We start from the raw sequence: 26621 nt of genomic DNA on the forward strand, positions 1-26621 counted from the left end.
CCCCCCCCCCCCCCGTTGTGTTGATGTTCAGGTGCCCTGGTTTGAGAAGCACAGGGATCTAGATGGTCTTGGAAAATTCACCTGGCTATAAAATTGAACAGGTTTCCCTTTAGCCTCTGAAGAGGCAACATGCTTTACCTTAAAGATTTAGAATCCCTTCACCACTACAACTCAAATAGCGTCAAGGCCGCAGCCTCGGAGAAAAGGGAAAGTGTAGAAACAAAGCATGTTGTGCTAAGGAAAGTAGGAAAAATTTCAGGGGGAGCCAAGCATAGCTCAAGAGAAGCTGTCCATCTCAAATGCCACCTGGAATTCACACCAGTAATAACTGTTGTGGATATAAAAATTAATAGGGGGGATTTCATAGTATTAGAAAAATTTATTTTTATAAATCATGTGTCTATCACCCAAGTGTTGACGTATGCATGCAACTCAAGCATCAGGCTTACAATAAAAAGCTCACTGAATGACTTAGCAAGGACAATTCCCCCATTTTCTCTATAATTTGGAGTAGAAGAAGGAGGGGGGCCGTGGGTAGAGGGTGCAGTTACTGGGTCAATTAATCAACCTGAGAACTGTGACACAAACCCTGACGCCTAACCTATGTCTAAAAATACACAAATGTATACGGATTTGTTTTCAACTGTCAATGCCTATATTTAGGACCTTCCCAGCAAGGCCATAATGAGACTGTGTTTGAGGCCTTCAGTCATAGCAGACTCTACCATTAATCTGAAGTTAGTTAAATTAACAGCATTTAGTACTGACTTGTCAATCTCACTGCTCCAGGAAATTGCACCTTGAGGCTACTAATATTGCCAATTTTTCCACTGGAGTGTGCGCCCGCGTGTGTGTGTGTGTGTGTTTTTCTCCAGAGCCTCCGCGTTCATACGCCATCATTGCTTCCCTACGTCCACAGCACTTACATTAGCATTTACTCTGGCCCCCTTTAGCCCTCCCGGGGGATTCTGCATAGTGTAGCTGCTCAGTGAAAGAGTTTTTTAGCTTTATATTTATTTGTTTATTTTTCTGTCATGGCTCATGACTGAGGCTTTAAAAAAAAAGGGTGACGGTATTCAGAGTACATGACTGACTGCTACGGTAACATTCATTAACCATGAGAAATCCGCAGCAAAACACAGTCCTGAGTGTTCTAAACAGCAGCTTGAACAAGAAAGAAGAAAGAAAGAAGAAGAAAAAAAAAAAAAGACTTGACTAATTTTTCATTGACCTCATCTGTAAATAAATGGAGACTGATGGCGAGTAGGGGCAATAATAAATTAGTATTCATTTCCTGTAATTAATGCAAACATGCCTATGAACACAGAGAATATGAATATATAACCACCTAATTTCCATTTCAAAATAGACCTAACACATTTTCACTTGAGTTATCTTCATAATATTTTCCCCCCTTACTTAGAAGAATGAAATGTTTGGATTTCTTTCCCACCCACCAGGGGAAATATTGTTTTGGTCACACGGAGTATCAAGCACACGCTGACGACAGAGCAGTGGGGCTTGACTCTGGTCCCTTCCGTTCTTTGTGCGGTTCCCTTCCACACACCCGCGCTGAGTCTGTCGCCCCCTTACTGCTCACTGGGGAGGGCTCCTCCCAAATGACCAAGGGACCGCCAAGGCAGCTCTCAAATGTATGGGAGCCATGAGGGAACCCCAAGAAGCAGCTTCCCAACCTGACACACGAATGCGAAGTGTTCTGCCACTGTCCCGAACATTCACTCGCACAAGGGTGGGTCGGAGGAACAGCGCGATGTGAATTTTGTGGAGATACCATGTATGGAGTAAAACAGAAATATCACACTGTATAATCTCCCTCAGCAAGAAGAGCAGTGGAACTTCGCTGTTGAGCCTGGGCATCTGCAGAGACCACTCATTCCTTCCCTGAGATCGCAGTCGGAGATGGAGTTGATAAGTCATCACAGTCTGATCATACCCAGGCATCAGAACTCACTGGCGCTACTGTGGCAATGGTAGTCGAACATTTTGTCAGCAACAAATAAATTAATTACAACCGAATGATGCCACTAAGACGTACATACAAAAATGTCTATGAGCTGGGCAGAACGTGATAAGAGCAGAACATTCAAATCAGATTCTACCAAAAAAAGAAAGAAAAAAGGACCAAACAACTTTAACAGAATGCAGCTTCCCTCGTGGATGCCTTTTCCTATGACCTTCCTAGCCCTACAGAGCTTTTGCCCCTAAGTGTTTGTCTTTGCAAAGATCATGGAAACAACTTTGTGCAGTCTGGGTTAGAAGTGGTCCTCATGGGTACTTGATGGTGGAATTCTAATGAACTGTGCTAGGCAGCTATTCGGGGTGCATATGACAAGAGGGCCCCAGGGCAATGTAAGTATCTTAAATTGATGGACTTACCATTTAATCTAGTTGTCAGTGTCACCACTTAGATCTTGTTGGGATAAGTCAGTTAATAAGGAATATAGATCCCTCTTACCCCGGGGCATTTTTAAAAACCCTGCCAACAAAGCAGCGTTCCCCCAGAAAGAGAAAGGAGTCACCCATGTCTTTCCCTGCAGTTGTCAGCCTGGAAAGCCGAGCAATGCACCTCGCCACGCTGGTGCAGGAAGCCCAGCAGAGGGTGAGTGAACTGTCTGCCCAGGTGGAGAATGAAGGACCCAGTCTGGACAACACAGAGAAAGAGAAACAGCTCAAAGCTTGGGAGTGGAGGTGTCGGCTCTACAGACGCATGAGGACCGGCTTCGAGCACGCCAGTGAGTATAAGCAGAGGACTTCTGCGTCTAACTAGAAGCCAGGTTGGCTGGAGACAGCCAGGCCTTCTTTTACTGATTTTTTTTTTTCAGCTCTGTTCCAGGGTCACGGATGGCCGTTGTCAGCCTATTTGGAGTGAGGGCTCTGGGCGGCTGTAAAAGGATCTTTTGTCTTGCTTGATTTTCTGGCTCCCGATAGGTTCTCTGACCACAGCCACGAGGCTTCAGTGCTCCTGGCCTCTCTCCACCATGTCACAGTCATCTAGTGCTTTCCACCCGATACGCCCTAATGCCTAATAACCTGGATGGTCTGATACCCTAAGTGGCTATATTTTGGGATGGGGAGGTGGAAAATATTTGTTTGCCTATTTGTCCAGTTTCTGCCTCCAACCCGAGTTTAAGTTGTTTTCAACTCTCTACTGCATTTTTTATAGAGAGCTTATATAAACCAACCTTCGAGTTAATACAGGCCACAGAGGATAGTCAGTCAGCCCCTGAATTATGCTTTGTCTGCACTTCCATTCTCTTCATCAGTTCTTTTTGTTAGTTTTAAGAAAAGCCTTGTTTCTGGATAATGCTTATTAGCACTGGAAGGTATGGTGTAGAGCAGTCCCTAATATAAAAAAGTATAAAATTCAAACACTTGGGGAATATTAAAATCTTGTTCCAAAAGTAGATCTTATTTAAACAACAGTTTAAAAAGTTAGACTTGAGAATTTAAATATAAGACACAGACCAGTTCATTAGTTTGGAAATATCCGCCTATGCTTTGTGCGATAAAGACCAAAGGCAGTGAAAATCTTGTTCTCTGAAGCAGTTCTGTGTACTAAGGACTGAATCTAAGCCTAATCCTTTCTCTTAAGCAAACAGCTTAAGCGACATTAATGAAAGTTTGCTTTCAAAATCAACAATCTCTTCAGCAATGCTGATACATGGGTTTTTTATTTTTAAAAAAAGACATTCAGCAATTGTTTTAATAAATGCATTTGCGATTGTGCCTCATTTAGGACACGTTACTACTAGAAGCATCATAGTTTTAGACTTACTGCCATTTGGAGGGTAATTTTCTTAATCACAAAACACCTTCTGGGTGTTAAGGAACACCTGAAACTATCAGGAGTCCTTTAAAACCTGAGGTTAATGGGCATGACATTTGTCCGTGAATGCTTTTTTTTTTTTTTAAGATTTTATTTATTTATTTGACAGAGACAGCCAGCGAGAGAGGGAACACAAGCAGGGGGAGTGGGAGAGGAAGAAGCAGGCTCCTAGCAGAGGACCCCAATGTGGGGCTCGATCCCAGAACGCTGGGATCACGCCCTGAGCCGAAGGCAAACACTTAACGACTGAGGCACCCAGGCGCCCCTTGTCCATGAATTCTTTCTCAGAAAATATTCCTTGATATAATAGGAGGCAGCGTGAGAGAAGGCAGGTTGGCATTCTATACTGGGAAGAGCCCAGAATCAGGCAACCGAAGCCGTGGGCCTTCGTCCCAGCTGTGTGTCTTTGCTGTGTCCTTGAACATGTAGTGTGGACTCTTGGGACTGCAGGTTCCTCGTCCTAGATGGGCACATGCTTTACTTGCCTTTTCTACCCAACAGGGTTGCAAAAAGCCTCCAATGAAATGATTTCCATGAAAGTACTTTATGAAGTGTAACAGTCTCTATCAATAGCCGGTGCCTGATAACACTTTCTGGCCTCCTCTCCACTGGTCCAGGCCAATCTCTTGTTGTGTTTCCAGGATACTTTGGGAAGGCTTAAGGGATATTATTTACCCCTTCAGAAGATGTTCTAATGCTCAAATAAGACCACGATGGCAACAAATAAAGGCCATTGAGACTTCTAATGAAAATGTTCAAAAGCAAAAGCTATTAGGCTCTACAAACAAATGTTTCCATAGTGCGTGTTTCAGGGTATCCTTTGAAGAGGCAGGAACATTGTTTAAAAAGGATTTGTGATGTTAAGATCCTTATGTTTTTCCTTCTGTCCCAGGAGCCCCCGAGGTGCCAACCAACGCCTGTCTCATGGTAACCGGCAGCACAGCGCTCACTGTCAGCTTTCAAGAGCCTCTGAGTGTCAACGCAGCTGTAGTAACCAGATATAAAGGTACTCTACTCCAGATTGTTTTTTCATTGCTTCTTCTTCAAAAACAATCCATTGTTTGGGGATCAGTTGTGCATTTTGTATGTTTGTTTTTCCTGCTGATAGGATTTTTTTTTTTTATCCCATGTACTTTTTGAGTTGAAATAGTTCCATAGGCACTCATGTACAGAGCAAAAGGTTAATGAGAATATGTCACAGACAGGATGGACCACAGGACCAGGCTTTCATTATTTCAAGCCCCTCCAAAATATTAATAATTCCATTCTTGTTTGCAAAGGCCTGTTTTGTGCATAGTATAGGGTTGGGGACAGGACTAAGTAGGGCACATGGAAGAATCAGCCTCCATCCAAGGAGCTCAGAGGGTGCGATATGGAACATACTAAGTAGCGGGGCATAAGAATTGACAGCTGTAATTGCAGGTAACTAGGGTTAAGGATTTTAAAACAAACAAACAAACAAACAGATGAAGGACATTGGGGGTCAGAAAAGAAAGAGGGAGGTAACATGATAGGATCAGAAAAGCCCCAGGGTGCAGGTGGCATTTGGCTTTCAAGGATGGCTAGGATTTGGACCAGAAGATGCTGGGGGAAAGTAACCTCCAAGTGGAGAGAACGGGGCACAGGTTTATACCTGTGAAGCAAGAACATGCTAGGACAGGCAGAAGAGAGTGAGGGAACTAGTCATGGCTCCAGGGATGGTGAGAGGTCATGAGACGGCGCAGTGAAATATAAGAGCAGAGAGAGAAATGAGGGCAGGAGGCTGGAGTACAGTAAGACTTGAATTAAAAATTAAGGAGTTTTGACATTATTTGATGAACTCTGCGGAACACTGAATAAGGTGGGGACAGGATCAGAGGTAGACTGTGAAAGATTTGGGTCCAAAGACTGTGTACGATGTACTGAAGAGATGTGGGCCAGGAATAGGGAAGTGAGTTAGGCAGCTAGCCAGGAGAAACCATGACAGCCTGATATGGCCATGAAAGGAGAGAGGGAGCCCAGAGGAGACCGACAGCAGAGTGATGCTGTGATGGGAACAGCCAAGGCTACAAAGCGCCTGCTGTATACCAGGTGCCGTGTCAAGCCATCATCTGTACTAACTCCATGTGATCTTCACAACAACCCTGGAAGTGGCACTGTTAGGATTTCCACTTTGCGGATGAGAAGACTGAGGCATTGAGGTTATGCCTAAAGACACAAAGCAGTGCGAGAAGTGTCACATTATGTGGATTCTCGAATGTGGTGGACAAAAAAAAGAGCGAAATCGATTTTCCCGACTCAGGAGGACATATGGAAATAGGCTGAATGGTCCTAAAACCTGATAAAGTCCTCCATGCGTATATTCCACGATGCCAGCCCACAAGGCAGAAGTCCTATGTCCAAGTAGTGTATGTGCCTCCTGTCTCCTTCCCAGCGCCTACTCCCGGGAGAATCTTCTAGATCTGCAAAATTTACTCTGCCCATACCCTGTAGCTTTCTGAGGTACTTGGAATTTTCCAGATAACTCCACTCTGTTTGTACTACCTTCAGTAAGGCAGCCTAGAATTGGTTACCACTTTGGGTTTTCTGTATCAAAGAGAAGGCAGCCTGAGGGTACTAGTGACAAAAAAACAAATGAAGCCAGCAGGGAAGCCTCCCACAGCCATCCTTTGATACAATTCTGATACTTTCTCTTGGTTGTCTGCTCTGCCAAGACTTCCTGAAATTCAGAGCCAGTGTTCTCAGGCAGTGTCAGACTTGGACATTTTCCTCTCTCTCTACCTCTCTCCAGCTCAGGGTTGTCATGAAGGGTTTCATCGGTGCTGCCAAACTCGACATTTTCTTCTTACATTTGATTAGTGAGCTATCGGGAGCTAATTTATCCAGACTGTCAGCTATTTAATACTCGACCATCATGCCAGCAAATTCTATCAGCATTCACATATTAACACGTCTCATCTCGGGAGACTTGCGTTTGGGCGAGGTTGAAATGAAAGCCACAAGTGGGTTCTGTTAGTGACTGGAGGGGATTAATTAAGCATTATAAATAGAATTGTCTGTTGCATTATGGAGTAGGTTTCCTTGTGTTAATTTATAAGGTCATAAATTGAGTCCTTAACCTGACCACTCTCAGGGGGTTATTTAAAACAGCTGGCAGCCTACTGTACCCAGAGACAGCAGGACAGCTTTTAATTCAGAGTTGAAGTAATTATTTAATTATGGAAATATTAGCAAAATTACCCTGAAACAAGGCTAATTATTTTGTTTGCTTTAAAAAAGAAGAAACAATTGAGAAATCTACAGAATAAAATGTCAGTTATCTAATTGGTTAGAGGGAAGGCTTAACCCTACAGTATCTAGGTTTTGGAAAACATCTCAAACTGCTCTCCAGAATTTCTGGGTTCAGAAAACCTCAAGTCTGTTTTGACAACTGGATGTTCTCCCCCTTCATACCGAAGCCTGTGTTTCAAAGAAAATCTGAATCCTTCCATTTCTCCCATGCGTACACTCAACTCACGAACATGTTCCGGTGTTTTAAAGAGTTTGTTGATGTCCAGAAATCTTTTTAAGAGCATCTCTTTAGTGGCGCCTGGGTGGCTCAGTCAGTTAAGCGTCTGCCTTCGCTCAGGTCATGATCCCAGGGTGCTGGGATCGAGTCCCACATCGGGCTCCTTGCTCAGCAGGAGCCTGCTTCTCCCTCTGCCTGCTGCTCCCCCTGCTTGTGCTCTTGCTCTCTCTGTCAAATAAAAAAATCTTAAAAAAAAAAAAAAAAAGAGCATCTCTTTATAAGCCCTCTTTAAGCCCAGGAGCAATGCACCAGGCCAATTGCTGTCACAACTTGGACATTAAAGGCATGAATTTCAGTTTAAAACCCAGAAACAGTTTTGAGTAAGACCCACTGGAGTTTTCTGCCTGCATCTCCCCTAAATGCAGGAAAATGGGGCTAAGAGAGCAACTGTCTGTTTCTAGGTGTTTCTTCCTTGGATTCAAAGAGCACTGGCATCTTTTGGTCCCATCTCACCAATTTCCATGGCTTACAGAGCCAAACTAGAGTTATTTAAAATGCTTTGATGCTTTGGACAACTGCCAGAACTTCCCTCCGCATTTTCTCCCCCCTGCCGTGGGTAACCTGCTTGCAGCTCCCAGTGCCAGAGGATATGTCCTTTCTCTGCAGTCCCAAAGCAGAGAACATTTTCAAAAGTGATTTTGCTGCTCTTTGCCGGGTTGGGAATGGAAAGGAAAGTATTCTCTAACAGACGCAGTGCGGCATCTGTTTTCTATCCACAGGATGAATTCTTTTCTATCTTTATCTTAAAAGCAGGGCTTGACATGGTCACCCTTTGGAGTTTGCCGATGATGGGCTGCTCCAGTAGCTGCCCCAGTGGGTGCGGGCAGGATGCGGTTTGGGCGGTGCCCTGCCCCATCTCTTCTCACCTTGTTCTCTGACAGATTAGAAGCCACCACCCTAATTCCTTCCTACAAAAGCTTGTAAGAGCAAACTATCTAACTGCTCTTCATTTGATGGCATTCTCAAAACAAAACAAAAAAAAAAAAAATGAAAAGCATTTCTCCTCGCAGAGATTGCCAGGAGCTGGTCGTGGATCTGCTCCTGCAAAGACCAGGCGGTGCTTCTGGCAACTACCACCTCCAACTTCTTTCCCAGAAAGAAAGGAAGCCAGAGAATTCCAAAGAGATGTCCAGGGGCCCTGCAGCTTCTAGGAGGGAGAGTCCACCATTTGTCCATGAAAATCCTCTGGGTCAGCAATTTGTAGTACCAGTGTGAACTTGAGCATGACTTAATCATTTGGGCCATCTTTTCACAAGACTTAAGAAAAACTGACTTCGTGGGACTTGGATGCACACTGCTTAGTATTTATATTATTTTTACCTCTTCTATTATTTTTTCCCTCCTACATCTTATAACTGGAAAGAGAAAAGTGCATTGCATTAGAGACTAGAATTATCTTTCATGTTTAATTAATTGAAGAATTAGTCTGATCCTAAGCATGAGGTAGCTACTGAGGTGATTGGATTTCACAAAACAAAAGGATTTATCATTTTAGGTAGCCTGTTTGGGCGGGGGTGAGACCAGAAGTTTACAGATGAGAAGCAACGAGGAGAGGCAGAAGATGTTATGTCCAGGGGACAGGAAACTCAGTGGGTTAACGTTTTTTTGCATGCAAGTAAAAATATGGAAATAAGTTCAGCAAGTACATGTATGATGAGGAAAAGCAGCAGGTCCAATGAGAGCAAGAGAACAGCAACACTCCTCAAGTTCTTTCTTCTAAGCTGCCACAGGCTTTATAGGCCAGTTCTCGATTCCTCCACTGGTTGCCGAGGATCTAGCTAGCTGACTCTTCCACCGTCTTGTGAACCACCTTAAAACCCTTCTCCAGTACGCTCTGTTGTAAAGCATAGCCTTTTTGCCTTTTCTTCACTTAGGAAAGTTTTTAGCCCTCAAACAGTACAGGTTATACAAAAGACAAAGTAAAAGATTTACCCTTCCCCCAATGTCACATCCCTGTTACAGAATTAATATGTTACGAGTTCCATGTATGTCCTTACAAATCCTTCCTTGGTGCACGTACCCACATGTATAAGCACACAGATGTATAGGTTTGTGTGCTAAAATTTATCATGCTGTCTAATGCTACAACTAGATTTAAGATTTTATTTATTTATTTGAGAGAGAGAGCACAGAGGGAGAATGAGAGGGAGAAGCAGACTCCACGTTGAGTGGAGAGTCCCATGCGGGGCTCGATCCCAGAACCCTGAGATCACCACCCAAGCCAAAGGCAGACACTTAACCAACCAAGCGACCCAGGCACCCCTAGATTTATTTTTAATTCACCAATGTATCATATATTTCAGATATCTTTCTATGTCAGTGTGTTTGGATCTTCATTCAATAGCTGTGCAGTATTCCTATTCCCTAGCTAGAGGTGCCGTAATTTATCTAATCATTCTTCCACTGATAGACATAAGTTGTTTCCATTTTTTTCCTATTATATAATATTGCAATCCTTGTCTGTGTCTCTGTTTTACTTGGAACAATATTTTCTTCTGGGATTATTAACTAGAAGTGGAAAAGTTTATGCAGTCCCATTCTCTGTCTCACTCACCTGTCTATAGCCATTGTTAACATTAAAAATAAAACCATCAAAAAAACAGCAAACAAACGAAAAACCTTCAGTCATTTCACCAGGAAAAAAAAATGGGTGTATTTAGCAAAGGTAGAGAGTTGCAAGTCGGCATAAGCAAGCTATAAGTCCAGAGAACAAAGGAGAAGAACACCCTTAAAAAAGGAAAGGGGGCAGTTGGGTGGGGCTGTTATAAACAAAAAGTCCATTGGAGTAAACTGGGAGTTTGAAGTATAGTGTCTTTTCATTGGCTGAGTTGTGAGGTCTCTGATTGGCTGGGCTGTTGACGAGGCAAGAGAAAAGCCTTTCTTCCTGCTGGGGTAGTAGGTAAAGTACTATGGTACTGAGGTACAGCTCTTCTCCTTGGGTCATTGACAATGAGTGGTAGGGTGTAAGAGCTCCCCCTTCTGGCCTCCCCAATCCATTTTAGTGTTTCCTTTTATTAATTTTCACACCATATAGTAACTTTATAGTGTATTTTAGCATCTGGTAGGGCAAGTCCCTCCCCATGGTAATCTTTTCAAAATGTCTCAGTTTTTTTGCACACGTTCTCTTCCAAATGAATTTTAGAATTGGTTTGTCAAGTTTAATTTTCAAAATCATATTGGTTGGGATAGCATCATATTCCTAAATTAATTTGGAGAGAGCCTTTCCATCTAAGACCGGTCTTGCTAATCGAGTTGTATTTTATATATTCAGGAAAGTTTCACAATTTTCTCTGTATGGGCCTTCTACATTTACTGTTACGTTCATGCAGGATCTATTGTACAGGTTTTGTGGTTGCTATGAATGAACTCTCTTTTCGAGGTACAGTCTCTAATTGGCTATTTGTGGGACAATAGAAGAGCGAGTGCTAGTTCAAAAGAAATCCTTAGGGGCGCCTGGGTGGCTCAGTCGTTAAGTGTCTGCCTTCAGCTCAGGGCGTGATCCCAGAGTCCTGGGATCGAGCCCCACATCGGGCTCCTCTGCTGGGAGCCTGCTTCTTCCTCTCCTACTCCCTCTGCTGTGTTCCCTCTCTTGCGGGCTGTCAGGCTGTCTTTCTCTCTGTCAAATAAATAAATAAAATCTTAAAAAAAAAAAAAAAGAAAGCTTTAGTTGGTTGCTTTGCTGAACTCTCAGTAATGGTGGGTTTTGGGGTTTTTTTCTTCAGTAGATTGTCTTGCATCTTATGATTTTTTTTTTTTTTTACATCATCTTCAAGTAAGGATCATTTTGTCCTTCCTTTTGAGTACTTTTTATTCTTTCTCAGATCTCACTTCATTAACTAGAGTCAGTGTAGTTTTTAGTTCCCACTACATTGAGTATAGTAAGTGGGACAGTAGATATCCTCTCTCTTACCTGCTTTTGCCAACATGCATCTAATATTTTACCATCAAGTGTGATGTCTAGGCTAGGCTTCTGGTAGGTAACCTTTACCAAATTGAGGAATCTCCATGTGGATTATGATGGATGATAGAGTATTGAACGTAATTTTTAAATCTCCGCTGTGATCATGGTCCCTTTAGTATGTCAAAAGTCATGTATTTGTGCCCTTTCTTTTAGAATTGTTGAACATTTGTCTATTTTATTGGTTTGTTTGAAAAATTAACTTTTTTCATTCATAAAACCTATTTCTTATTTATCTTCTATTTTATTAATTTCTGGCTTTAGCTTTGCCAATTCCTGCTACTTTCTGTTGTTTATTCTTTCTTTCCCAGTTTTTTTTTTTTACTTGAAAACTTAACTTACTTCTTTTTGTTTTCTAACCCATATATTTAAGGCTATAAATTTTCCCCTGACTACTATTTTGTCCATATCCAAGAAGTTTAAAGTGAGGTGCTATAATCATCCTTTATTTATAAATAATTTAACATTTCCACTTTTAAAGAGAGTTTTTAGGCAAGCCTTTTTAAACTTCTAAGTGACCATAATTTTTTGCTATATTTTTAATGTTAATTTCTAATTTTACCATAAGAAGAAAAAATGTTAATGTGCTCAGTATACTGTTGAGCTATTTTAAAACTCTTGTTGTAGCTAACCAATAAACCAGTGTATGTGTGCCATCGTTGGTGTTTGAAAAGAATGTAACTCCATTGGGTATAAAGTGTGAATGTGTGTGTGTTGTTTAAATCCCTTTTTCTGGAGTGTTTGTCCCTTTGATCTTTGATCTCTGAGAAGCTGCTTTATTTGTCTTGCTTAATGCTGTTTGCTTCAGCTTCTGTTTTGTCTGTAACTAACAGTGCTTTCTAGGTTTTCATTTGCCCGCTGCCTTTCAGTCTTCCTGTTTTCATCCTTTCCATGACATTTGAGAAACATTTATCTCTTATAAAGAGTATATAGTTAAACTGATTTACTCAAACTGCAAGTCTGTCTCTTTTTATATACACTTTTTATTTTTGTTTTTGTCCAAAGTGATCTAAGAACGGGATTATAAAACAAATTTGTACCAAAAGTATTATAATAAAAAAACAAGTTATGTGCTCTGTTCTTCCCACCCTTCTCTTCAGAGCCAGCCAGTTTTAATTCCTCTAGTTCTTGCAATTACCTGTCTGCTTTCATTAATATGCTTCTATGGGCTCTTTCTTGATGCAGCAATTGCAGGTCTCACATATGCAATTATAACTAGAACAGAAAAGAATTTAACTCTCTCATAAAACCACACTCATTGCCAGTTCCTTATTCTCTCCACATAATTATATTTCCATTTTTAGTTAAGTCAACAATGTTTATACTATTATGAGTGTGGACATTTTTGGTTGTTGTTGTTGTTGTTGTTGTTTTACCTAAAATCTTGACTTTATTCAGATAACTTTAGTTTCCACTTGATCTCTCTTTTTTTAAGATTTTATTTATTTGAGAGAGACAGCAAGAGAAAGAGAGAGTGTGTGAGTGGGGGGAGGGGCAGAGGGAGAAGGAGAGAGAGAATCCCAAGCAGACCTGCACACTGAGCCTGGAGCCCAACGTGGGGCTCGATCTCACAGGGCCCCTGAGATCATGACCCGAGCCAAAATCAAGAGTTGGATGCTCAACCGACTGAGCTACCCAGGTGCCCTTGATGTCCCTTTTTTGTCGCAGGACCTTATCCAAGACCCCATATGACATTTAGTTATCATATCTCCTTGAGCTCTTCTGGCTGACAGTTTCTCAGACTTCCCTTGTTTCTGATGACCTTGACAATCTGGAGGAAGACTGTGCAGGGATTTTGTAGAGTGTCCCTCTTTTGGATGTGACTGATATTTTTCTTCATGATTGGACTGGGATGTGGGTTTGGGGGCAGAAGACCACAGAGTTAAAGTTTTAGCCATTTCATCCCATCATATCAAGAGCACATGCTCCCAATATGAAGTCATCACTGTTGATGTTGACCTTGTTCACCTGGCTGGGTGTGTTTGTCTGCTTTCTCCACTGTAAAGTTATGCTTTAAACCCCTCCCACCGTGTATTCTTTGGGAGGAAGTCACTATGTGCGCCCTACACTGAATGTGTAAGTTTTGACATTGCAAAGTCAAAGAGTGTACTATGATTATATTTCCTTACCTACGTATCTTCCTCAAATCTCTAATTGCTTCTTTTCTCTTTCCTACCCGACTTGCCATTATCGTATTCAAAATTTGTTTCAAATAATCCTTTTAGAGTAGTACCTATTTTCCCTCCTCAACTACTATCTATCTATTCATGTTCCACTATATAATAACTCATCGGGTTTGCATTTAGCAAATGTAAATTAAAACCACAATGAAAGGGGCACCTGAGTGGCTCAGTCAGTTAAGCCTCTGACTCTTGGTTTTGGCTCAGGTCATGGGATGGAGCCCTGAGTTGGGCTCCTTGCTCAGTGGGGAGTCTGCTTGAGATTCCGTCTCTCCCTCCCCCTCTGCCCCTCCCCGCTCTCTCGTGCATGCTCTCTCTCCTCTCTCTCCCTAAAATAAATAAGTAAATCTTTAAACACACACGCACACACAATGAAATATTGCTACATGCCTATCAGAGTAGCAAAAAATTTGAAAATCGTGACACCACCAAATGGCAAGGATGTAGAAACATTGGATTGCTCATACTTTGCTGGTGGGAATGTAAAATGATGCAGGCACTCTGAAAAACAGTTCAGCAATCTCTTTAAAAAAGAAACATGCAAGGTACCATACATCTTACCAACTGGTAGGCATTCACCCCAGAAAAATGAAAACTCATGTTCATATAAAAACCTGTTCACAACTGTTTATAGAAGCTTTATCTGTAATAACCAAAAACTGGAGACAAGTCAGGTGACCTCCAGTTTGGTGAGCGGCTAAAGCAGCAGTGGCACATTCACACCACAGAACAATACTCAGCAGTGAAAGGGATACATTGTCAGTACACACCAGCCTGGATGGATCTCTTCCAAATGATGCTGCGTGAAAATGCCAGTCCATAATACATAGCACATTGTTCCATTTATATAACACTCTTGAAATAACAAAATTATAGAAATCGAGAACAGATTAGTGGCTGCTAGGGATTAAGGAGGAAATGAGGAGGAAAATGGGTATATATGGCTCCCTTTTTTGTTTTCTAGCTAATAGATATATTTTTAAACACTGTATACCTTGTTTTCCTTTTAAAGGATTTGGAGAGGAAAATGGTAGGCAGGCATGTGTGTCAGTTTGGCGTCTTGATTCAATCTCCAGGTCACTTCTCCCTCTTACGCAGCCTGAGTGCTCAGTAAACAGGACCTGATACTATTATTACCCTAAGCCAACATACTTATGAAAGCATTTCAGCTGTTTCAAAAAATAATATAAGTTACCTAGGGACAAATATGAAACTGGATTTTTATATCAGCTGGTGAAGGATTATTCCTCACAGTGATTTCTTCTTCTTCCTGTTATATTTGGAAAATCATAGATCCATAGAGTAATTGGAGTTTTTAGAATATGTGAGTTTTCCCCTAAGATATGAGTTCCTTGAAGGCAGAAATCTTGGTCTTTTATTCCCCTCACCTCCTACATTGCAGTAGCATTGACCACCTTTCTGTTCTAAAAGCGTTTACCTCACCATGGGACCTTTGCACATGACGATCCCTCTGCCTAGTACACTGCCCCTCCCATCCCCTGACCTCGTATCATTGATTGTTAAGGTCTCTATTAAAAGTCATTTCTTCAGAGAAGCATTTCTAAGTATTTAATATAATCATGCCTAATAAGTTCTACCATGCCTTTTCAAATAATGTTCACAAATTACAAACATCTATTTTCATGGTATATTTTTAAGTTTAAATATATTTCCTTATTATATAACTTTTAGAGTCTCTAAAGTTTCTTTATTATATAACTTTTTAGAGTTTCTAATATATCTAGTAAATTATTTTCCAAATTTCATTTGACTGTCATTGGCTGTTTCATGGGAATAATGTTTCATGGAACCAGGAGCATATTTAGAGCATATTTAGAACCCTCAAATGAAGCTGACCATTAGAGTCATCTTAGGCTCCATGCCAGGGCCCCTTCCAAGATGAATCAAATCTTGAGTCTTCGCAGGATAGGGACCCAAGCATAGATACTTTTCAAGAGCTGCTAGGTCATTCTAATGTGTGGCTAGACTGTGAATGTGTGGTCATGTTGTTAACATGGGTCCCTCCCATCAGTCTGTAAACCTCATGTGAACAGGGATGTTTTGTTCATCTCTGTATTCCCAGAACTTGGCACAGGGCTTAACATGTGTGTGTATATGTATATATATGTAAATATATATGTATATATATAAATAACACATATATATGGCATATATATAGCTAAGTCTGCAGTGAATTCATTGTGAGTCACAATGAACACGATAAACACAATCCACCTATTTATGGGGCTTAGAGGTTAGCGGGGAAAAGAAGTCTCACCAACGTAAGAATTCACTTCATAGTAAAAAGAGAATAAGGCCCAAGGTGTTGAGGCTGGAGTTTTTAACTGACTTTGTCCAACACTGTCTTTTACTGAGCCTCGCCTCTCATCCCTTTATAAGTCACCCACAGTTCTCTTCTTGGACGCACCCCGAACCCCCACCTTCAGTCTCATCCTTCTGTACCCTGCCGGCTCCCCCAGGCTCGCTGTCTTCAACACACTTGCCACTGGAAAGTTTCTGCAAAGGTGATCACATCATACTGAGTAGAGTGGCTTATTTCTCCTCCTCCCCCTCACATACCCCTCCGGAACTTTGGAGCCACGAAGCCTCTTGGCGGAGAGGGAGGCCCACCAGGCAGCTCTTTATTGCCATGCAACTGTGAGATTCCTCCCCACACTTCCTCCTGGGGAAAGTCAGCCTGCCAATCGAGATTTAACAGCGGAGCAGTGCACAGTGATCTGCCAAACCCCCCCAGCCCCCCCCAACCAGCCCCATCACCACCTCACACCGCCATCCCCACCCCCGGACTGAACAAACTGTATCACTTACCCCCTGGGAGCCTGGCAGTTGCTGAGCCCAGACGCCACAGGGGCTGGTGAGTTTCCAGTGGCCACAGAGGCAGGTCTCCACTCAAGGCCCAGCTCTGTCCGCGACTGCCCAACGGGGCACACAGCTGGCACGGCAGGGGATGAGCCACTTCCGGGCCACCTTCTCCCCTTGGACATTTTCCTCTTGATTCCTTTTTGGCCAGATCCCTTTGCAGCATTATAGTTTGTCAATAGCCCGCGACTGCTTTCTAGAATTTCTCTCCAGGAGAAAGTGTGTTTTTCTAAGAAATAGGTGTTCTAGCCTGAAGCCTAATTTCATGTGAGGGCTCAAAAATGAAACAAAAATAATCACCCTCAAGTCTGGAAGCTGAGAGGCCTCTCTACTCCGTGAGGAGTGCTTCCTTTTGGGAGGTGGAAGGCAGGGGTGGTCCTTTGTGCTTCTTAAATAAAATTTTCCCAATTATAAAAATAATGTATGCTCCTTGTATCAGCCAGCGTCCCAGCAGAAACAGAAGCATACTCAGCTTGAATTCTGAAGAAATTTTAATGAAGGGATTATTTACAGAGAGGTGAGCAGGGTTCATGAATGGACAAGGGATAGCAAGGCACCCAGGACCAGCTACAATGGGGAGTTCTTATCACCCCTCCACTTGAAGGGAGAGGGGTAAAAGCTGGGGTGGGGGCATCAGTCAGGAATTGCTGTGTGAAAGGACACACCCATCGCCAGACCCAGGCACTGACTGAAGCCAACTAGAAGCCTGAGGGCAAGGGGCCCTGGCTGATGCAGTCCATAGGGATCAACCTCCTGGAGACACAGAGTAGGTCAGTAAAGGTCAAAGTTTTTCCTGGTGAAAAGAGAGTGGGGAACAAATGGAAAGACCAGTATAAGAATTATAGAATATTGCTGGGGCGCCTGGGTGGCACAGCGGTTAAGAGTCTGCCTTCGGCTCAGGGCGTGATCCCGGCGTTATGGGATCAAGCCCCACATCAGGCTCCTCTGCTATGAGCCTGCTTCTTCCTCTCCCACTCCCCCTGCTTGTGTTCCCTCTCTCTCTGGCTGTCTCTATCTCTGTCGAATGAATAAATAAAATCTTGAGAAAAAAAAAAGAATTATAGAATATTGCAAAGAACAGAAATTATAAATGAAGAGACAAATCACTCACCCTCAATCCTATAACCCAAAGAAATCTAGTCTTGGAAGGAACTTTTGATATTTTTTGACCCCATAATAAGTTGAGACCATACACTGAACAAGCCCATACTGCATGCCAGGCGTTGGGTCAAGGCTTTACAAGTATTACTTCTTCTAAACCTCACGAAGCCCTACAGAATAGGTACAATTTATCCTCTCGTTATGACCGAGGAACCCAAGGCAAACAGAGAACTTGCTGAGGTCCTACAGCCATGCAAGAGTCCAGTTTAACCCTGTCATCATCCCAGAGCCCCTACTTTAGTGACCCTGCGGTACTGCCTTCTTTTCTACTTCACATCCCCATGTTCTGACCTTTGCTTTGAAGCTTCGCATTCATTGCATGAAATACGTCAGTATGCATTTTACTCTTTTTTGATCATTGGCTGTTCCAGTGGCTCCCAGTTGTTTCACTGTTACAAATGCTGCTGCCATGAACATCTCTGGATTTAGGGCATTTCCTGCATTCTGGAGTGTTTTTTTAAAGGAGAGTTCTACTCAGTTTTCCCCCATTTTAAAACCAGTCTTGACTGTTCTATCATTTTAAGTGACATAGTTGTAAATAGCTAAATGTGGATATGGTAAATAATATTAAAATTCTCCAATTCTGTCACTCCACTCATCTCCCCAAAAAAGAAAAAGAAAATTAAGTGAGGGGAAGCATAATGAGTCAAGGAGTCAGGGAACCCTAAATGGCATTCAAGCAAGCTGAAGACCCATCACCCCTACCTAATCCCACTGCCCTGGTTCTTAAATGGGGATACATCCATGAGCCGTGAGCATGTAACACGCAGGAAGTACTGTATACATAATAACCAAATCCAGATACATGGGGTTGTATCTCTTCTAATCAACCACTTCTTTTTTTTTTTTCATGGACCAATCTAAGTTATTTATTTAAGCCATCTCTTGCCTTAAGCAAAGGAATGGAAGATCAGTATACTGGTCATCTTTTGATACAAGCAAGGAAGTTGAGCTTAAGGTCCCATATTCTCTTCTGGTCCATGTGTAGAATCATGGGCCAAACCAGTGCTGTGGTCCCCACTGGGCAGTGGTCCGGATTCTCTTTATTCATCTTCGTAGCCAGTTGGAAGTGGATTCACGTGAGAGTTATGAAACAGAGTATGATTACCACCTCCCCAAGAAAAGGGCTTGGACCTGATACAGAGAGGGAGGTGGGCAACGAACTCGGGTCTCTTGTACTCTCTCTGATAGACTTCAGAAGACGTTCGGCATGCTCACTCCCAAACCGGGGTGCACTACAAAGTGGGTGAGGGCCTCCCACATGAGAGCTTAGCCCTCCTTGCCATGGCACCACCATTTCCAACCCGGACTAACCACTTCCACTTCTGACGAGGTATGTGCTAAGATGACACTGGTGGATAGAAACAATCTATCAAGAGAACTTAGGTCAAACTGTTCACCGCCAAAGAAAATTTACCCGTTGACAAAGAAAGAATTCAGGCTACCCTGCAAAGTACTCTGAATTCTAAAAACATGCACTCAGTTTAGGACAGTCCAGCTCATTCTTTAGTACAATAACTGATGAACCACTCAAGGAAAATAGGAAAAGCTATTTTCTAGAAAATACCTAGATTCATTGGCAAGTGTTTGTCAAAATCTTGATTTGTCTGTTCTACGCAGGGTGCTGATTATGGGGTGGTATAAACTAAGTCAAAGTGCCACAGTCTCCCGGGAGCCTGTGACTTGTGAAGAGTCGTATCACTGGGAACTCTGGTAGCAGAGCACGGGTCTGCACTGAGGGCATTTATACAGTGGAAGGAGCCCTAGAAAGAAAGTTAGGAGGTCGCTGCTCTAACTAGCTAGGTGACCTTTTTGGGTAAATCACATCTCCTCTGTGAATTTCAGTTCTGTCCTCTGAAGAAATGAGGGAATAGAACAGGATCAGTGGTTTTCACACTGATCCATGGAATCTTAGGTCTTAGAGATGCTGCAGGGACCACACAGCAGACTGGAGTTGGGGGTGGGGAGAGCAGTGGGAGGTTTCCCAGACTCTGAAGTCTAAATAATTAGGTCTTCCTGTTGTATTCTTTCAGAGCACCATATAAGTTTCCCTTATAGTCTTTTTCCCAGTTTGTAATTACATCTTTATCCATATATTATTTGCTTGATATCTGTTTCTCTTCTAGACTATTATTCTCCATGAAGGCAGCGACTGTGCCTATTTGGTTCACCATTATAAACCCAATGTCTAGCAAGTGCCTGGCACAGTGCCTTGTAAATTACAGCGTAAATTTTATATATATATATATATATATATATATATATATATATATATATATATTTAAGATGATGCTATCATCATTATTATTAGCTCACCAGAAAGCTCATGATTCTAACACATTATAAAGCCAAAATAACTCAACAGTGCCATACTGATACATGATAAGCTAGTGGATTAGAAGGGAAGCTTCTACCATAGGTAGCTCTAAAATGCAGGAATTTAATATAAGGTAAAATTAATATCACACATAAGTAGGGGAAAGATGTAAAATTCAATAAGACTACTGGACAGAAAAAGAAAATGTAATTGGATTCATGTCTCATGGTTTACCACAGCATAAATTATAAATGTATCAGAGATTTCAATGTAAAAACAAAATGAAATGATAAAAGTTCTGAAAAAAACTGGAAGAAATCCTTTAAAACTAGAGTGGGAAAGGCCTTCATCATGATTCAAGATTTAGAGTAAATTCAACCTCATTTGAAAAAACTGTCTTCTGCAGAAACAACTATAAGCAACATAAAAAAAAGACACCATTTTATACAATAGGCATAAACTCATCTTTCTAATATATAAATAGCTTTCAAAGTCTATAAGAAAAAAATGAGGGAAGGATAGTTCATAGAGAAAGAAACACAGATGGCTCCTAAGCATATAAAAAGAAGTTCAGATTCTCCCATTATAAAAGAAATGCAATTTAAAACGAACCTGAGGTATCAATTTTCACCTTTCAGAAGGGCAAAAATTTTAAAGTTTTAAGACATGCTCTGTAGATTAGAGTTGAGGAAACTCACTTTTATAGAATGCTGATGGAAGAATACATTTTTAGGAGCCTTATGGAGAGCAGTTTGGCAATATCTATCAAAACCACAAATGCAAATAACCTTTGACCCAGCTGTCCTTATTAGGAGTAGTTATCCTACAGATATACTTAGGGATTTATAAAATGAAATATGCACAAGGTTATTCATATCAGCAATGTTTGTAAGAGTTGCATCATATACAGTTTATAAGAGTAAAATACAGAAAATCTATCAATAGAGGACTGGTTAAATAAATTGTCACACACATCCATATACAGAAGCTATAGGACAGAATGTGGAATCTCATTATGTATTTATATATGCAAAGATCTCCAAGATAAATTAAGTTTAAAAAAAATTTTGGAAGAGTACATATGATTCCTGTTACATAAAATGATGGTGGGGGGGGTCTATATTCATTTTTGGTTGTGTGTGAATAAAGAAACCTGGAAAGATACATAAAACACCAAGAACAGTGGATGCCTGTGGGGGGAGAGCAAATCTGGGAACTGGGAAGATGGCAGAGAGGGCTGAGGGAGACTTATCGCTGTATCACCGATTATACCTTTTGATTTTGAACCACGTGGATCTATTCAAAACATTAAATTTAATAAAAGGACCAAAAGAAAAAAAATAAATTTCATGGCATACAGGGGGAAACAGAGTGGGTCAAGAGAAGAACAAGCAAAGGCAAGAGACCTGTCAGACAGAAGAGGCCTAGGAAGGGATTTACAGAAATAGACCACCTTGAGAGACATTCTGTATCCCATGCGTGGGGGAAGAAAAGCTCAAAAGTACACCTCACAGAGAAAGAGAACAAAATTCTTCTGTCAAGGTCCACAGTGTTTTTCCTGTATTGACAAATAGGAGAGAATAATGCAGTAAGCCAAAGTGGGCGAATTATTTCAGATCTTTCAGGAAGCCAGAAAAAAATATCTTTTGCCATCATTTCTGTGACCATAGCGGGTGAATTTCATGCAGCAGGCTCCCAAATTCTATGAAATAACAAATTTCTCCAAAGGAGTCTTTTGTAGTGCTTATTTAAGCTATCAGGAAAGTGAGGAGTCTTAAATGACAAGAGTGTTTACATATTTAATTTTTGTGTAACATTAGAACCAGAAAAGCTCTCTCCTTAAGATGGGGAATATGTGACACATGCAGTTAATTTCCACATTAAATTATTGAATGAAAACTACACACATTATCCATCGCGACTCCAGGATTAGGTCAGGTCAAATTTTATTGCTTTTGGCCAAGGGCTTTTGTAAGACTTACAAGGCTAAGAGCAGGTACAGTGTGATCTCTGGTGTAAGTTATAGAGTTAGAATGAGGTTTGGAGTGAGAAAATACTTAGCATTTCAGAGGTAAGTTCATGAAGGTCATCATGAGACTAGCATCCCCATGTTGATCTAACTAGAACTTTATAAGATCACTTTAGCTCTGGTTTCTGAAACTGCCAACGTTCATGTATCCGCCTGACAATGAATAGCCAACCTTTTCTAGATTGATCTGTAATGGATGCTAATTTTAATTACCCCCAAGAAATTTCTGGCATAAGACCAAATAAACATGGTAAGGGCAAAAAGGGGGAGGAAATGCGGATGATTCCCTAGCTCAGGGGTTCCAAAAATAAACATTTGATGGGTTAAAAGTGTCTAATAGTATCTGCCTTCAAACCTGGTCATGGGCATGAAATCTGGAACGGGTTTAATTATTCTATTAGGGTAAAGAGAATTTGTATCTGATAAAAAGCAGTCTACCAAACACGGCATTTTGAACAAAGTGCTGTTCTTCTTTATGTGAGAAATGCAGTAGAAGTGGTAGCAGAGTAACAGTCGGAAATATTTATTGAGCTCTTCCTGGTCAAGCTAGTGTATGTGTTGTATGCATTACCTCATTTAATGCTCTCAACAGCCTTATTTGACAGGGTCTATCTGCTTCATTGTTTAGATGAGGAAAATTAGAAAGTTGCCCAAGCTCGTAAGTGATGAAGCCAGGATACATATTCCTCCAAAAGGCACACCCATAACATTATACTAAACTTCCATTTATATTAAAACATATTCAGGCTTTTATTGTTCTATAGTCATGGGTCAGAGCTTACTTATGATCGATAGATTCTCTGTATTTGATGGGGGCTTCTAAACCACAGACTCGAATTAAGGGGAATCCAGTCTCTCCCAGCTCAGAACTGCTGAAGTATCAGAGGACTAAATGTAGGGATAGGAAATAATGTATAATACTTTTACAAAGAATTATTGGCTACAGTAACCGTAGACCATTTTGACTCCCTGTGCCTGTATCAGACATAATTTAGGCTGGAATAATCTCTGAGCCAGAGTTTGGCAAAACGTCCAGATGCTTTCCTCAGTGATTGTGGTGACAGCTGCTATTTTCAATATGAACTTTCTAGAAGAACATTTCAGTAAGAGTAAATAGCTACATATTTAAATTCCATATATTGGTTGGCCCATCACAACATGGTGGGTGTCTTTCTGAAAATTATCGTAGGCGTTTTTATAAGAGTTTTATCTCCCTAAGCACATATGTTTGTTAACTATATTCCCTCCATTTCTTTTCTTTGACACATCTGGTTAAGCCTGGGTTCCTATTATGCATTAGCAGAGCTGTAAATTGCTAGTGGATTAGGATAAAGGCACCTGTGAAAATGATGGGAGCTTTTATGTGGACCCCTCAGGAATACTCTCTCATATTACCCTAGTGGTGGAGGAAGACAGCAATCAGATTCTTTATCTCCAAAACGACATTCAACTCACAGATCTTGTGAAAAAGCAACAGAAGAGAGGATCAGAGATACCAAGGCTAGACTACTGGATAAGCAAAAGCTGTCGTTTTTGTTACCTACTTCAAAAACATGCCAGGTAAAAAACAGAGAACGAAATTTTGAGGCAGCTTATGGTATCGGCATCCTTCCTGTTTACAAAGGTAAGCAGCCCCTGAGCCATCAGCACAGTGGATTCTGTGGAGATGGTTAAATTGATACAAAAACAGAAGTTTCTCCTCCCCTTTCAGACTGGGTTTGACCACAGGAATGAAAAATGACTAATAGCTGGGGGATGGGAGGAAGTCATGAGATCATGCTGCTTAGAAACACAAAAAGGTAAATGCTGTTAAGATTTTTTTAAGTCCATATCTTAGAATTTGTGTCTCTATCCTATGAGATTCTAAGGAAACAGCTGGATTGCAATAATCTTAAAATCTCACTCAGAGACAACTAGAATTTATAAGGCAGAGGAGACAGAACTTTCCCTATTCTTCCTAAATACAGCTAAAAACACTGGACTGATTTTTCTGAGGAGCCAGCTCAAACAGACATTCTAAAAGACAGCCTGGGTCTCATAAAATATGAAAATGTCGAGCTTTCGATTGAAAATCATTCATAAGAGCAAGAACCAGGATGGTCTCAAACTGGGTGAAAGAAGACAATCAACAGAGGCCGACAACAAAACAGAGATGTTAGAATTTTCTGACACAGTCTATAGCCATGATAAAAAATGTTTCAACAGGCAATTACATACACACTTGGAACACACGAAGAAATAAAATGCCTAAGGAAAGTAACAGAAAGTCGTAGCAGGGAAATGGAAAGTATAAAGAAAAGCTAAATGCAAACGTTACAACCAAAAAGGGCAAGCGCTGAAACACCAACTCTCCATGAATATGCCCACAGCGGCACGGAGGGGAAGGTGGGAGAGAATCGGGGAGCGGGAAGATAGAAGAGCAGAAATTACAGTGTGAAACACAGAGCAAAAGCAGACTGAAAAAAAAAATAGATGGAGCATTAAGGACCAGAGGGATGATAACAAAAGATCTAACATTCCTGTCATAGGAGTCATCGGACGAGAGGAGGAAAAGGGGAGTGCTGGAAAAGTACTTAAAGAAATGATGGCTGAAAACTGCCCGATTTTGGCAAATGACAGAAACCTACAGATTCCAATAGCTGAGCAAACCCCAAACAGGATCAATCAAAAGAAATCCACACCAACACACAAAACAGTCAAATTTCTAAAAGCTAAAGACAAAGAAAAAAAATCTGGAACGCAACAAGAGAAAAACAACACCTGACCCACAGGAGAAAAACAATTCAAATGATAGCGGATTTCTCATCGGAAACCGCGGAGTTCAGCCAGAAGAGGAACACTGTTTTCCAAGCACTGAAAGAAGAAACTTGTCAGCCCAGAATGCTATGCTCTGCAAACGAACCTATCAAAGTGCGAGTGACATTTTTTTGTAGACACAGACAAGGCTTTTTTAAGTGGATACTGAAAGGCAGAGGAACTAAAATAGCTACAGTGATTCTAGAAAAGCAGCATACGATGGGGGCAACTGGTCTGCCCAATCCCAAGACTTGACTGCAAAGCTGCGGTCATCAAGGCTGTGTAGCATTAGTGAGAGGAAGAGACCCCAGAATTTGAGCCACACAAATACGCCCAACTGATTTTTGACAAAAGCAATCCAGTTGCCAACAGATAACCCTTTCAACAAATGGTGTTGCAGCAAGTGGATATCTAGAGGCAAAACCAAACCAAACCAAACCTTTACCTGAAGTTTCAAACCTTGCATCAATGGTTTGATGCAAAGTGGATCATGGACTTAAATGTGGAAGGGAAAAGAAAAAATTTTTTTAAAAATTTAAATTTGTTAGTATTAGTGGTAACCAGCAAGTTTTTCATTTTATTTTTGTCTCCGTTAGTGTTATGTTCCTTATTTTAAGAACAAATATCTTCTTTAAGTTTATGCAAAAAGCCCATAAATGGGATGATTTCCATAAGTAATGACTATAAAACTACTCTGGGAATGCTGAAAATTTTAGAGGTTTCCATGGGAAGAAGAATTCATTTTTTAAAATATTTTCTTAGGGGCGCCTGGGTGGCACAGCGGTTAAGCGTCTGCCTTCGGCTCAGGGCGTGATCCCAGTGTTATGGGATCGAGCCCCACATCAGGCTCCTCCGCTATGAGCCTGCTTCTTCCTCTCCCACTCCCCCTGCTTGTGTTCCTTCTCTCGTTGGCTGTCTCTGTCTCTTTCGAATAAATAAATAAAAAATCTTTAAAATAAAATAAAATAAAATAAAATAAAATAAAATATTTTCTTAATTCCAGTATAGTTAACATACAGTGTTATATTCATTGCAGGCGTACAATATAGTGATTTGACGCTTCCATACATCACCTGGTGCTCATCAGAACGGTGCCCTCCTTCATCCCCATCTCCTGTCTCCCCCATTCCCCACCCACCTCCCCTCTGGCAGCCATCAGTGTGTTCTCTATAGTTGAGTCTGTTTCTTGGTTTGTCTGTCTTTTTTCTTTTGCTCATTTGTTTTGTTTAGAATTTATTTTAAAGTCTTATACACTTAAAAGCTTTTTCCTCATGGCATCTGAATAAATCCTGATCACTGAATAAATCCTGACTGGATAAATCCTGATCACTGAATAAATCCTGACTGTTCCATGAGGAGGGGAGCCTTACACAAGTTCATCAGCATCTCTTTAAATGAAACTCACATAAGCCTCCATGACCCCCGTTCCTCCTCCTTAAGCCAAGTTATCCCCAGGTAACGAAATCATGACATTAACACTGTTATTGTGCCTATTTTTTCCTAAAACCTGAGTTTTATTTTTTTTTAAAGATTTTATTTATTTATTCGACAGGATAGAGACAGCCAGCGAGAGAGGGAACACAAGCAGGGGGAGAGGGAGAGGAAGAAGCAGGCTCATAGCGGAGGAGCCTGATGTGGGGCTCGATCCCATAACGCCGGGATCACGCCCTGAGCCGAAGGCAGACGCTTTAACGACTGCGCCACCCAGGCGCCCCTAGAACCTGAGTTTTATAAGAAGGAAGAACAGTTACTATTTTTGAAACACAAGCAATCGCAATTCCTTTCCTCATCGATTTGAATTTTTTCCACGTTCCTCTACTTGTTAGCTGCGTGAACTTGAGCAAGTACTTAACTCCTCTGGCCTCAATTTCTTCCTGAAATAGAAAGGCAGTGTTTCTGCTGTTTT

General features: G+C 41.3%; 1 protein-coding gene across 1 annotated transcript in view; it reads left to right on the forward strand.

Annotated features, from left to right (window-relative positions):
- Window positions 1–26621, forward strand: part of ANKFN1 (ankyrin repeat and fibronectin type III domain containing 1) — a 151240-nt gene that overhangs the window by 33799 nt on the left and 90820 nt on the right. Inside the window, exons 5-6 of the mRNA XM_040639825.1 lie at window positions 2559–2753; window positions 4740–4853. Coding sequence (XP_040495759.1) covers window positions 2559–2753; window positions 4740–4853 — 309 coding nt within the window. The remainder of the gene's footprint in view (window positions 1–2558; window positions 2754–4739; window positions 4854–26621) is intronic.

This window comes from Ursus maritimus, unplaced genomic scaffold, assembly GCF_017311325.1.
Source record: "Ursus maritimus isolate PB19 unplaced genomic scaffold, ASM1731132v1 scaffold_24, whole genome shotgun sequence".
NCBI lineage: Eukaryota > Metazoa > Chordata > Mammalia > Carnivora > Ursidae > Ursus > Ursus maritimus.